Below are 13,520 nucleotides of genomic sequence, written 5' to 3'. Positions count from 1 at the left end.
CCTACGTAGTGAAAACGAGAGTATCGCTGGTGATGCAATCGTTCACTGCGTCGTGTTGCGCGCAATGACCGCTCCGCGATGCCTCTCGATGGCCGTCAGGCATTGATTTCATTACCGCGCGCGCGCTTTTGCCGTGTGTTGGCTGTTGATTCTATGGGGGAAAAGCTAGACGTGACAAGCGTGAGTTATTGTAATTATCGAGCGCCGTTTGGATGCGCTGCGATGTTTGCCAGCGAGTTCAGTTGAACAGGAATTTCGTAATTTCTGTTTGTTTGGAAGGTTCAAATACTTCGAATAGTAAAAGCAGAGTGCGAATCGAATAAAAAAATACTCGCATTTCGATAAAGGCGGAATGCTAGAGGCCCGTGTACTGTGCGATGTTAGTGCACATTGAAGAACCCCAGGTGGTCGAAATTATCCGGGGCTCTCCAGTACGACGTCCCTCAAAGCCAAGCCTCATGAACCATAACTGTCCACCCTCTCCGTGCCACCGCAATACGACTATGCTAGAGCCATCCATGCATAACCATGCTGTTCTTGTCACACTGTGCACTTAGTGGGTAGGCAGAATGCCTGTTCATTGTATTTGGAGCTCGTTTTTTCAACGCAGTTCTAAGGAGTCTCTACTTTACCAAAAAACACGCTCTGAACGAACTGCAACCGGAGCTATCTCGTGGTAACCGTAATGTCGGCTTTATGAAAGAAAACATCTCTGAGCAAATTTCGAGACATAAATTAGTAAAAATGAGTCTCAAGATGCAGTTGCATGGGTTTCACCGATTAGAATAAACACACGCTTTGCAGAAAGCCAGCAGCAGAAATCAAATTACCCGCCCGCAATAGCGGTAGAAAAGCAAAATTGCATAGTTTCTCACAAAAGCAACTCTTAAAGGCAAAGCCAAGTGAAATCACAAAAATAGTCAAAAATTAGTTGTACTTATATTTTATATATTTTTATTAATTAATTTATTTATTTATTATAACAATAGTTTAGTGTTTTGTGATTACTCGAAACTGTGGCTCCGGCTGTATCAGCATTACTTAGTTCCTGTTTTCATGTGCCATGCGTCCGCTCGTCTGCGATGTGCGGCATGTGGAGGATATCAAGAGATATGCTTCTCTTCTGGGCACTTTTCTTTCCCAGTACTCCTGGCTGAACGACGCTTACGTTCTCGTAAGTATGACGCCGTATAGAGGTATCAAGTGGGACTTATTTTGCGCGCCGTTGGTGTAGAAGGTATGTTACATGCACAGATCCGCTCGCAGGATTACTTCGTTGAGCAGCAGTGGCAGAAGCTACCTGCTTCGTGGCAGGCGGTGCTTTCGGCGGTTGAATTAGGAGACCTTTCCTCATGGCTGGAGACTGGGGTGCCCTTACAGTGAGTATCTCGAGCCGACGCAGCTTTGCGCCTCTAATTTTCTTTTGGGAACCACCAAAGAGCCCAACTTTTTTTTTAAACGGTCGATATGTTATCTCACCTTTGAGGACCGCTTAGTTCAACGATCATATCTTCTTTTATCACAGGGGGCGATCTGTTTGGCCGCTGTCCCTCATGTGCCTTGCTCCAGCTGCAAAGCTGCTCGCTCTGAGCCGCTCTCCCGTTGCGTCACCCGCCGGCATCCCTCTGCTGTCACCTAAAAACAGCACCGGTAAGGAAAGCATTTTTAGGCTCTTGTTTCGTCAGCACGACATGAACATGTCGATTTTGAAGAGGGTCTTTATGTAAAACACCTCACTTAACTGAAAACAAACTACCGAAGAGGATAGATTTTCTTTGCAGGAAGTCGGCAACTAACTGGCCTTCTTTGAAAGTAGCAATGAGAGGTTCTATGAAACAAAGTTGTAGTGTTCAGGTAATTTGCAGCCCAATTAGGTGATAGAAAAACATCTTCATTGTAGCTTATATGGAGCAAAATGAGATTTAATTAAGTTTTTGTTGTGCTCTGCAGGTACTAAGAATCTAGAGTGGCCAGCTTTTGACCTCCATGGCAATAGAAACTTGACCCATGCCTTCAGAAAGCACGTCAAACTAAAGAAGCAGCACGAGATCACAAGGTTGGCAACGGTATGTACGCTTGCTCTCCAACTCTTTTTCTCCGCATAATGAAAAGTGCACGTGTGTTAGTGATCACTCAGAGAGGAACGTGTTATTGAAGTTATTGATTGCTTGTAATGTAAGCATATGAGAATTTTTCTGTGGTATGTTCTGCTATATTACAAACAGACCAAGGCTACTTTTCCAACCTCTTACAAGCCACAAATACCATTATTAGCAGCTTGCTTTAGGCCCAAGTTGTGAAATGATGCCTGTGAAACACAGCTGCACTTGACGATATACACAGCATGACACTACCCACCGCTGTGGCTGATCAGTGGCTATGCCAAGCCCAGTGTCAGAGATTGAGTATGACCACGGTGGCCACATTTCGGTTGAGGCGATACACAGAACTACTGATGTGCTGTAGGCTGTCAGTGCACGATAAAGAACCCTGGATGGTTGAAATTGATCCTGAGCCCTCACTACAAAGCTCCTCATGGCCCATACGCAGCTTCAGGGCATTAAACCTCACATAGCACCACTGTATGATGTAATAAGACAGTTATGAATGGCAGGGGCGGATTTAAGAACATTTAAGAAAATTTTTACGTAGGAAAATTATGCTGAACCCCATTTTTCAGATGGAAAAAAAGGATTTAACAAATTTTTTTACATAGGAAAATTATGCTGAACCACATTTTTCAGATGGAAGAAGCCTAAGACATACATGGTTCAAATGGGACCACCTCTTTCAACTGCCCCCTCCAGGCGCGACCCATAAACCTGCCCCTGGTGGGCGCGTGTTGCGGATAAGAATGACAAATACAAGAAGCCAAATAAATGGCTAATAACATGCCAGCAGATTGAATTCCACAGAGTTATACGTCTGTATGGCCTTATAAGATGGTCCTCGCACGGTGCTTTTAAAAGAGTAATGGCACTCTTATAATTCACTGTTGTCCTTGCATTGCAGGTGGTTGAGTTACTGGCCCAGAAGTGTGGCTGCCTGCACGTGCTGGACGTTGGGTCAGGACAGGGCCATTTGGCTCGCTTGCTGGCTCTTGACAAGCGGCTGCGTGTTGCCACTGTGGACCTTGTGGGCAGCCATCTGGCATCGGCTAAGCGTTTTGACCACCAGGTGTGTGCAGTTGGCCACATTTGCTTGTTCAGAATTTCCAACACAAGCATGGAGAGGTGCTGTGATAAGGCGAAGGGAAGCCATGCATCTCAAATTTCAACTAAAAGAATTGACAAAGATTAGTACACAAATTGTTGTCTACGTGAGTAGCAGATGAAGTGAATGGTAGGCTTCGCCTGCAGGCATCCTTAATTAATTGACCGAATTGAGTAGAGACTCGAAGTAGTTGTGTGTGTTTGTTTTTCTCAGACATTTTCTTCACCCTGCACTTGTGGGAAATGTAGTCATTAGTTATGCGTACACGACTTGCACCACATATGTAGGTTTACATGAGCCCAGAGAGAATGAGGCTATGGTTTTTACCTAGCATATACTCTTCATGTATACTTTTTTTATTGGCAAATGTAGTAATAAAGTGCATGAGTAAGTATGTAAAAAATAAAAACCTCCTCGTTTGATAACTGTGTGGTTTGCAAGTAGTTCACACACAAACGAGGTAACTTTTCTGTGTACTCCTGACAAATTGTAATTTCAGGAAGCCACAAATTAGTGATGCTTTGACAATTCTGGTAAATCTAGTTTCTTGAGTTAGTGCCAAGAGTTACAACAAACAACAAAAATAGGGATTGTTTGACCTGCAACAGCGGTGTCAACCAAGAGGCTCGCAGGCTGCATGTGGCCCGCCAGGCCTTGCCATCCTAAGGAGTTTAGCTATTGTTCTGGGCAAGCCTCATTTGTTACGTATTGCTTGCCCTTTGGTAATCTCTACCTGTAAATACATCCCGAACATCCAGTAGTCCCTGCCCACATCGCTACTTACCTTTTCATGGTGGCCTGAAAACTTTATTACGATAGAAAAAAAAAAAAGAGTATTCATTGAAATGTGGCCTTTTTTCACCAGAGCTTGTGCATTTTTGCTTTTGCTTTCTTGTGTATTTTAATAGACTTTTTTCTGCTTTCACTTACTTTTTTTACTTTTTCATTGTATGCCTCCTTTCTCCTCTTCCCTCTTTGGCTACTGGCCCATGAGAGACAAAAGTTTGTAAATGCGGCCCACACGGTGAGATTCGTTTGAAACCCCTGGTCTAGAGCTGTGCAAAGTAATGCTGTCCTTCGAATATTGCAAAAAATATTGTTACCAAAAAAAACCAAAAAACTACGGCATCCTATATGGGCATATGCCCAATCTGCACCTATAACGAACTCCTGACTCTGAGCAAGCCAGACAGCACTCACCCAAAACTGCAAACGCTCTCTTTATAAAAGTGGCGGTTTGTAAATTGTTAGAAAATGAAGAAGTGTTGCGGTGTTTATAGCTCACTAGGGGCAGTCGATTGAGCTGATGTTGTAAAGTATACAGGAGGCTACAGCAGATTTGACTCTGGTTTGGTCAGGTGGTAGCCACAAAACTTTGCTCTTCCTCAGGCAGCGCTGCATGTTCAGAAAAAAAGTGCAGCAGGTGGTGGATCGAAGACAACAGAACCACTTGGTGACCTTCCTCAGCATGTAGAGTTGGAAGTGTCCATGACTACAACACCCGCTGAACTGGAACAGGTGCGTATCTTTTCTGTGGAATGTTCCTTCTTGGCTTCCCTTATTTGCTCATGCAATGAATGCATGGCAAACATTTTTGTAATGTTGGGGCAGCCTTTCACTGCTCGTGTCTCTGCAATCTTGAGGTTGTGTGCGCAGATTTTTGGTCATGTTTGGGCTACAGAATACAAGCTGTGAAACATTGTGCTGCTTTTGCACATGGACAGTATCTATTTCAAACGCCATTCTGAGGGTGCCTCTGAATGTGACCCTGTGATGACAGCTTTGCGACATGGTGCACTGAAGTGCCGCTCAGTTTTCTAGTTGATGTCTAAAAAGAAACTTGCTGTGTAATATATTAGTAGCTGTGCAGTGCAGTGTGTGGACCCTTGCACCCTTGCAGTTGATGTAAACCCAAGCTGTTACGCACTGTCCCCCCCCCCCCCCCCTCTTTCTTTCATAGCAAGTTTCTTGTTGACTCTATAAGAATAAGAGCCTGAGTTAAACTTCATGCAGTTCTTTATGCTAAGTAGTGCATCAAGCAAGCACAGTACAACAGCCCGATTTTCTATATTGCATTTGTATGACTTGCTTCAGGTGGCCAAGAGAGCCTGGAGAACTGAAGTTGCGGATGTGCAAAATGTGAGTTGCTGCATCATTAACGTTTATTCAGATTGGAAACAGAATGCCTGAATGATGCCAGTGGTGTAATTGCTAGAGCAAACTGCATAAATGTTTCTGTTTTCAGTTCATATTCGTTGGACTTCATACGTGTGGGGACCTAGGCCCATCTATGATTCGGCTATTTGCTGACTCACCTGCTGCAAGGGGCCTTATTTCTGTTGGCTGCTGCTACATGAAGCTCAATGAAAGCAGGTGTGGATGTTTTTTGTTCTCCATTGTTTCTATTATCCATTGATGTACGGACTGCTTAATTGTTAAACCCTATTGAAATATTTTTGTGGTGTTCTGAAGCGCATAGGCCAAGTAAGCCCATAGCATATGGACCATCTCTTTCCTCTTTGTAACCAACTATAATAATGTTTTTACCACCACCATCACCACCTGTATTGCCTTGAGAAACAGGTGCTGGCTGTGCAGAGTAAAAAAAACTATGTTTTACTGCAATGTTTCTTTTTTCTGGTTTTGCTTGACTGTTTGTGCCAATTTAAAATCATAATTCCTTGTTGCAATTGGTAACATTTTGTTTGATTCTTTCATCATAAAGCAGCCTTCATTTTTTTTTTTTCGCAAAGTTTCATTTGTGTTCTGGTTGGTTTTTGGCCCTTTCTGAACGTGCCTTTAGGCAGCACGGTAGCTTGAGTTTAGCGGTGGGCATTAAGCAGTGTCAGTAAATCCCATAGTCAGAACCACTGTGACAATATTTGTAAGTAGTATGTATCTATAAAACAGGTTTACGCAGGTGACGTATAGCATGGTACTGCACTGCTCTCCTTTCCAGATGTCTGAAATGAAGTGTCTAATGTTGCATTGCCAGGTATGAAGGAGCAGATTTGAAGCAGGCATACCCTATGAGCAACCATGTACGTGCCATGGGGAACAAATCTACGCTCAGCTACCAAGCACGAGAGGTTGCCTGCCATGCTATTGAAGTGTATGCCAAGAAATTGAAAGGTACATTCTTTGCATTGAGAGTGCCTCTAGAACTTGCTTGTGATACCCTCTCTCTGTGTAGCACTTGCTTTTGGTGCCCTGTATTACTTACTGGCTGTAATAGGCTACAAAATGAATATTTCTCACTTTGCAAGGCACCCAGATTACTAAGGTCCATCAGGTGTTCAAAGAGTGTGGGTGGGGGTGAGTGGGGGGGGGGGTTAGATAGGTGTCATGTGTCCTGCGAGATGCGATGCTGTCTGTGCGCTTGCAGAAAACGCAACCTTTTCATACAAAGGTGAGTTCACAGTGCCTCCTAGTTTGTTAAAACTGAGTGATGCTGCCACAGACGTTTGTTTTATCTGAGACGCAATTCGTTGTCCTAATATACATATTTTGACAGTAGCATCACTCTCGTTCACACTAAGCAAGCGTTCATTATCACAGTGGCTGTCATAAGTAGGATCGACTGTATCTATTGTGCATAACTGACTGCTGATGCAGGTTTCCGGCAGGAGGATAGGAAGAATGGCCTGCTCATTCGGGCATCTTATGGTCAAGGCTTTAGTTCATTACGTGTGTGCTATTTTTGCAAGAAAATGTCTTTTCACGACTCAACTCAACAAAAAGAAACTATGATTCCTATCTGCCCACTTGCATGCTCAACACATTGGTTTTGGAAGGTGTCCAAAAGTGAGCAGGCTGGCTCTGCTCCTTCCCAGTCATGTACAGGCATCTCATAAGGGTTGTCCAGTGTAGACAGTGTAGGGTTCCATAGAATATGTCGCACTGCTGCCTCTCTCGAATGATTGCTGCATAATGAATTTGCGCTACTTGAGTGGTGTTACCTAATGTAGGCACCTCAGTCGCTGGCATTCAATTTTGCTGGTGGCATATTGAGTTGCTTCCTACCACATATTTGAATCAAGGTTCTCTGCCTTCTACAGCCTATTTAAATTACATCATGTGTGTATTAGTCACTTTGGGATTGCGATTATGGATGTAGCCTGCAATGACCAGGTTGCTCTTTAACAAATCCTGGTTAGTACAGCTCGCAACTGCAGTGTCGTCAGTAATAGAGACAGAGCCATGTATAAATAGGCATATTAAACCTGTCTCCATCACGTAGTGCTATGGCATGGCACTATAGCAGCTGCCTCTGGTTGCGGTTTGTACTTGTTTAATCCCTGAGTTGTTGCATGTTACAATTTTCTTTCCCTATAACTTTTTCATACCCGCTGCTCATTAGTAAAAATCTATTATGCTAAACACCTCCGTGGGCATTTCAGGGTGTTTATTTTGCTTTTGGTTTGCCTCAGCATCCACTATGTGAAAAAAGAGAAGGCCACATGATGTATGAGCTATAATCTGTAAATACACAATCAGGATTGTTTCTTTTGCTTGCTGTGGTTTGGATTTGGATACTCTGTTAAAGAAAGGCAAAAGCTGGTTTGTCTTCTGTAAGAAATTCTTCTTTCTCAGTCCCCAAACAGAGCTCATTTTTATCGTGGAAAATGTGGGCATAGGGTCCTAGTGAACATTACTTTTTGTGAGATAAGCTTTTCAGTGCCATCCAGTTAGCAGGTGCATGTGATGATTCAGTGGCTTTTCTGCGAATAATACTATGCTTACATGATTTTACTTCATAGTCATATCAGGTATAAATAGTCATGAGGTGCCCTCTATAATCTGGCAAGCTGATTTTGCTCTAGGCTGTGTCCTATTTTTCAGGCTATTTGCTGTATGCTGTCTCTCAAGAGCTATTTCACCCTCTTTCTGAGCAGCGGAACCAACAGCACTGAAGATTCACTGCTACCGAGCTTTGCTGGAGAGACTGATTGTGAATCGCTACGGAGACCAGCGACACTGTGGATTGGGTTGTGTGAAGCATGCCGCCAGCATGACATTCGCACAGTGAGTGGTAGCCTGCTACTTGCCAACCATTTATGTCGATGTGCTTGCTGTTCTACTGTTATTTTGTTTCTAGATGACACATTATTCTTGCATCTACTGATATTTTAGGAACTGTTTTCTGTCTGTACATCCACGTGTCATGGCTCTGGATAGTAATATCACCTAGATGCATTGGTAAATTGAGCATTTGGTGCCAAAAATTTTACTGTCATTGACTGTTTCCAAAATCAATGCTTTTAATGGGTACCTAATGAAGAAAGCTGGGCTAGTTGGTAGAACCTGGACCGAGAGTGAGACATCAGCTACCTGTACATTGTGAAGGACAACTAGCAGACGCGGCCGTTCGTAAGAACGCCTTGCTTTATTCTGCTCCTTCCTCGTCCTCTTCCCTTGCTCCCGCATCCCGTCCATCATCATCTTTGTCACGGAATAACACTTTTCCACGATTGCGGACCTGAAAGGAACAGGCACCACAACATATTAAGTCTTGCAGGCGGATGACCCTTTTCTTTAACCAAGACACATGCATTGCAAAATTGTTTCTCCGACGCCTGTCCGAGCCTGCCTGAAACGACGAAGTACACATGCCACGTGTTGTTACCTAATGGCCCGCGTACTGTGCGATGTCAGTGCACGTTAAAGAACCCCAGGTTGTCAAAATTTCCGGAGACCTCCTCTACGGCGTCCCTCATAGCCTCAGTCGCTTAGGGATGTTAAACCCCCATAAATCATGAATTACAAATTCTGGTACATATTCCCTCCTCTAAGTGCAACGATCCGCTAGACAGATGCAATGCTACACATAAACACACGCAAACATTTATGCGCTGGCAACTTTTTGTTTGCGTAATTTGACTTGATGCTTTTTTTTGGCACATTCATAGAGACTGAAGGTAAGAAGAGTCTGTGGGGAACTTTTTTTTTTTTATGTGCTCTGATAGCTGCCATCTCGTGTGTTATGAATGTGTTAATGCTGGACTTGTCAGCGAGAACAGCATTCTGTGCAACTTGTACAGTGCATCCTCCAAAAGGACTACAGTGCCACTTTCATGCCAGACTTTGTCGCATTCTGTTAACTGCAACCAAATGAGCTAAGCTCAAGGTTACAAAACCTGCGCCCCGCTGCGGTGGCTCAGTGGTTACGGTGCTCGGCTGCTGACCCGAAAGACGCGGGTTCGATCCCGGCCGCGGCGGCTGAATTTCTTGGAGGTGAAATTCTAGAGGCCCGTGTGCTGTGCGATGTCAGTGCACATTAAACAACCCCAGGTGGTCGAAATTTCCGGAGCCCTCCACTACGGCGTCTCTCATAGCCTCAGTCGCTTTGGGACGTTAAACCCCAATAAACCAAACCAAACCAAACAAAACCTGCGTGAAGGAAGGTGATTGATTCACCGGAGGAACGAGTGCTGTCTATGCATATGGTACTTGGACATTGTGCTGCCTCTTGTGTCTGATGTGACTGCCCTGTCTTTAATATGTGCGTGGTCACATTTTCAGATATGCAAGAAAGGCTCTTCAGAAGTTCCCGTTTCCCTTGCCCGATGAAGATTTGGATGCACCTGAACTGGAGCTGGCGATGAACGAGTGGCAACGTGTTGTCATCTTTTACTCGTTGCGCCTTCTTCTTGCTCCTGTCATCGAATCTCTCGTTCTCATCGACCGCATGTTGTACCTGTGGGACCGATGTGAGTGTCGCCACTCTCTGTGCCATGTCCTTGTAGCAAGCAAAAGCCTGCTTACTGTTGTACGTCAGATTGTGTTTTGTTGCATGCAGTGGAAAATGTTTGATTCACTTTAATGTGCAGTTTCTTGTCTATCCTTGCTGAGTTTATTTTGGGCTACTTATTGCTTGGTTCAGTGCTGTTAAAGGTGCACTGAAAAGGATTCTGAACATGTCTTTTTGCCGCGGGAACTCGATCCACACGTTCCTAGCATTCTTAGAAACTGCGACTTATTGCCCTCTGTGGCCGATTTCCCCAATTAAAACAAATTAACGTCCGGCTCCCGCCTTTTTTTTTTAATTCTGCCTCGTACGGTGGGCGGAGTCGAGCAACGCGTGGAGCGCCTTTCACCCAGTCCCGTGGAGGCTTTGCTTTCGCTTTATTTTGTTTTTTAGGTTTCCATGAATAAATAGTTTCATTCGCAGATAGTATAGCCGCAAAATAAGCCCGAAGAAATAAAAATATGCGCGGACTGTTTGCTACTACGGACTACTACATATTACTTCGCCGATGGCAGAGTGGCAAGCCGCCAAGGGACTGGGTGAAAGGCGCTCCACGCGTTGGTCGACTCCGCCCACCGTACGAGGCAGAATTAAAAAAAAAAAGGCGGGAGCTGGACGTTAATTCGATTTAATTGGGGAAATCGGCCACACAGGGCAGTAAATCGCAGTTTCTAAGAAAGCTCGGAACGTGTAGATCGAGTTCCCGCGCCAAAAAGACAAGTTCAGATTCCTCTTCAGTGCACCTTTAAGGCCATCTCGGCCATGCTTTCTTCCTGTCGACTGTGTAGTTCCTTTAAGAAGCAAAGAGAAGCTGTTTTTCCATTAAAATTCCAACTTGCATACTTCGAGCTGTATCCTCTTACAACTGGATGTGGGTTTCAACTAGGGAAAGATGCATAGTACACCAAGACGTAAAGGTATAGAAAGGCATCATTGTAGTTGATGTACACAGCTGAGTTTCGTTAATTAGATCTAGCTGGTATGCAACAAAATCCGTTTGAAATATGACATTTTCGCTGGAGTGAACATTTATTTAGTTTAATTGTGATGTGGTGATAACTACCACTCACGATCTGAGATATTCAGGTAGTACAAATAAATGACTGACCTGACACAAATTATAGTGAAAGTTGCCAGCACACATTGGTTTCATACCAATGTGTGCTGTATGTATACCAAGTCTGGTTTGCATACGATTGTGCTTACAGAGCTTTTCTGTCAGTAACTGCAGCTTCCATTCCAACCACAATGTGTCACAAGTTCTGAGCCTTCATCTAGAGACTGCATTTATGGACACCATAATATGCTTGTCTAGTCCGTTTTTTTATATTCCAAACTAATACAGTAGCAAACTTATTTTTCGGTCTCCAATAGTTTGTACTTGCACAATAGTATTTTACTTTATTGATGGAGCCGTCACTCACTCCATAGCATTGTGTACATATTCATAACTGGTGTTTCAGACTTTCTGTAGTCCAAAACTTCAATTATTTGGACTGAAATAGATGCCAGCAATACTGTAGACATCGTTTTTTGATCATAAGCTTGTTTTTCGAGCTGACATAGGAACGGGGGCGGGCACCTGTGTACCTTACAACCAACCTTTTCTATATTTGGTTACATTCTTTGGTTCGATTATTCGGGGCAATTTTTCTCTCCCACTGAGTCAGAAAAATCAGTCAGCGACTTATGTGCTGTCATAATTAGGAGGTTAGTTACACACACTTGTTTCAGTTTTGAATGTAAATGCCCAGGAATTTAGGCATCAAAATCTCTTTTTGAACTGCTTGTTAATTGTACATAACTGGCTATAATCAGAAACTCAAGGAGATATTTCACTGTTTTTACCAAGAGAAATCCCAAAGCCATCCTTTTGCTTGTCATTATGTGCTATGTAATGTTGCTCAGTGTGCACATTTTTAATTGTTCATTGCTTGCTGGTCTAATGCATTCATTTTCCCACAATTTACAGGTATACCAAGCTGCCTGCTACCTTTGTTTGACCCATGTCTCTCACCTAGAAATCTCGTCTTGCTGGCTTTTAAAGAAAGGAGTCATTGAGAGAAGAAAGTAATGCGAAGCTATGTGAAAAATTCTAGCTTTGTAACTCGTGGACAATTAAAAATGTTTTACAGGTTCATTCATTGTGAAAAGCTTTCTTGTGTCACATACCAAATTTGTATCACTCCTATATTGTCTACCATGAACGACCTTCGTGCACCTTTTTAGTTGTTGTTTTTCTCACTGTACAGTAGACTCGCATTAAGGTGAATCCAGTTGTGACCATTTGATAGGTTTCCCATAGACTCAATGCAAAAAAATCTATATAAGACGAACTGGTTCGTGTGCTTCCGTTAAGACTAACTTTTGTAGTGACCGAAAATCACGGCTACCCCATGCAATGGCACTCGCAGGGTGTCTGCGCAGCACTGTCAAGGAAAGAAACAAGTATCTAAAATGCTCCTATGCAAGAAAGTGCACCCCCACAAGATGGCTTCCACGCACCTTCGCGTAAAGCTGTGGGGAAGCCATCTTGCAGCGGCACACTTTCTTGGGGGAAGCTTTCTTGCTGGTGCAGAAAAGGCACAGTACCATTGCGCCTGCGCTAACACAGAGACTTGACATGGTCAGATTTCATCATTGTGCGCACGTCACGTGCTGCGCGTTGCTTCCCGCGGACTCAAAGGTACCTACGTATATGCACAGTGCACCCGCTCATTGACTTGGGGTTCAAAAGCTCCGGGGCCACATTTTCAACTGATGCAGCATCACGTCTGTTATCATGACACGGAGATGGCCCAACATCAGCACCATACGCATTGCCTGTAGTGTATGGAAAGGCACTTGGCATGTTGGCTCATGAAATTGGTGACAGCTGTGCTACAGAAGCAGCAAAAGAGAGAAGTGCACAGCTGCTCTGCTGCGCACCTTCGAAACACTTTGAATACGACGAGAAGCAAAATTCAGAAAAAAAGGAACACACACAAAATAGCAGCTGCTGCGGGATACAGTGAGAAAAAAGAGATGGTGAAAAATGATAAATGGATCAATGCATTAGCAGGATAATGTGAGCTTGTTTCACCTCAGTCTTCAGCTCACTTCATGCATTCTATTCACCCACTCTATACGTAATTATCCTCTCCCTGATTAGCTATTTTATTCGTTGTTTTCATCTAACACTCTTTATCAACACACCTAGCATGCTCACGCATCTTTTTTTTAGAGGCGCTCTTTTTAAAACGAACTTCTTAAGACAAAACAGATTTTCTGGTCGCTTCAAGTTCGTCTTATAGGGGGTCTACTGTATTTTTTAAAATTTGCTTGCTAAAAACTGTGTGATGTTGAATGACGTTCCTGTGCACAATCTCCTGCATTTTATATCATCCTTCTTATGTAATGCCCTTATGTAAGGGTATAATAGATGATGTATGTTGTGAGAGGGTCACTGCCTCCTTTCTTTTGCTGCTCATCTACAATTTACAACCTCATGGAAAGGGTTACCTGCTTCAAATGTAATATCCACGGAACACAAGAACATCTTTTTAACATATATCAAATA

The 13,520-nt window shown here is 43.5% G+C and overlaps 1 protein-coding gene across 2 annotated transcripts; it reads left to right on the top strand.

Annotated features, from left to right (window-relative positions):
* Window positions 1-1,053: 1,053 nt before the first annotated feature.
* Window positions 1,054-12,101, top strand: LOC149342716 (methyltransferase-like protein 25B). Of its 2 annotated transcripts, XM_089545185.1 has the most exons (12): window positions 1,054-1,174; window positions 1,267-1,379; window positions 1,526-1,650; window positions 1,951-2,066; window positions 3,013-3,177; window positions 4,603-4,731; window positions 5,308-5,352; window positions 5,459-5,586; window positions 6,209-6,345; window positions 8,109-8,238; window positions 9,736-9,923; window positions 11,934-12,101. In XM_089545185.1, exons 1-12 carry the CDS (start codon window positions 1,064-1,066, stop codon window positions 12,020-12,022), a joined length of 1,476 nt encoding a protein of 491 aa, XP_089401311.1. In that variant the 5' UTR covers window positions 1,054-1,063; the 3' UTR covers window positions 12,023-12,101. The 2 variants fall into 2 exon arrangements, 1 of the variants encoding a protein (XP_089401311.1); XR_016283070.1 differs by lacking the exon at window positions 11,934-12,101 and having other exon boundaries at window positions 8,056-8,238; window positions 9,736-9,872.
* The last annotated feature ends 1,419 nt before the right edge of the window (window positions 12,102-13,520 follow it).

The sequence above is a fragment of the Amblyomma mixtum genome, chromosome 5 (assembly GCF_055824585.1).
Source record: "Amblyomma mixtum isolate Tamu chromosome 5, ASM5582458v1, whole genome shotgun sequence".
Classification (NCBI taxonomy): domain Eukaryota; kingdom Metazoa; phylum Arthropoda; class Arachnida; order Ixodida; family Ixodidae; genus Amblyomma; species Amblyomma mixtum.
The sequence above is the reverse complement of the archived record's forward strand: the minus strand, read 5'-3'. Positions and strand labels throughout refer to the sequence as shown.

What these genes read in the sequence shown, in the direction of transcription:
- LOC149342716 (XM_089545185.1), top strand. Translation starts at nt 1,064, where the DNA reads ATGCGTCCGCTCGTCTGCGATGTGCGGCATGTGGAGGATATCAAGAGA. An exon ending in CACCCGCTGAACTGGAACAG is followed by an intron (nt 4,732 to 5,307) that starts GTGCGTATCTTT and finishes GACTTGCTTCAG; the next exon opens with GTGGCCAAGAGAGCCTGGAG. An exon ending in ATGAAGCTCAATGAAAGCAG is followed by an intron (nt 5,587 to 6,208) that starts GTGTGGATGTTT and finishes TTGCATTGCCAG; the next exon opens with GTATGAAGGAGCAGATTTGA.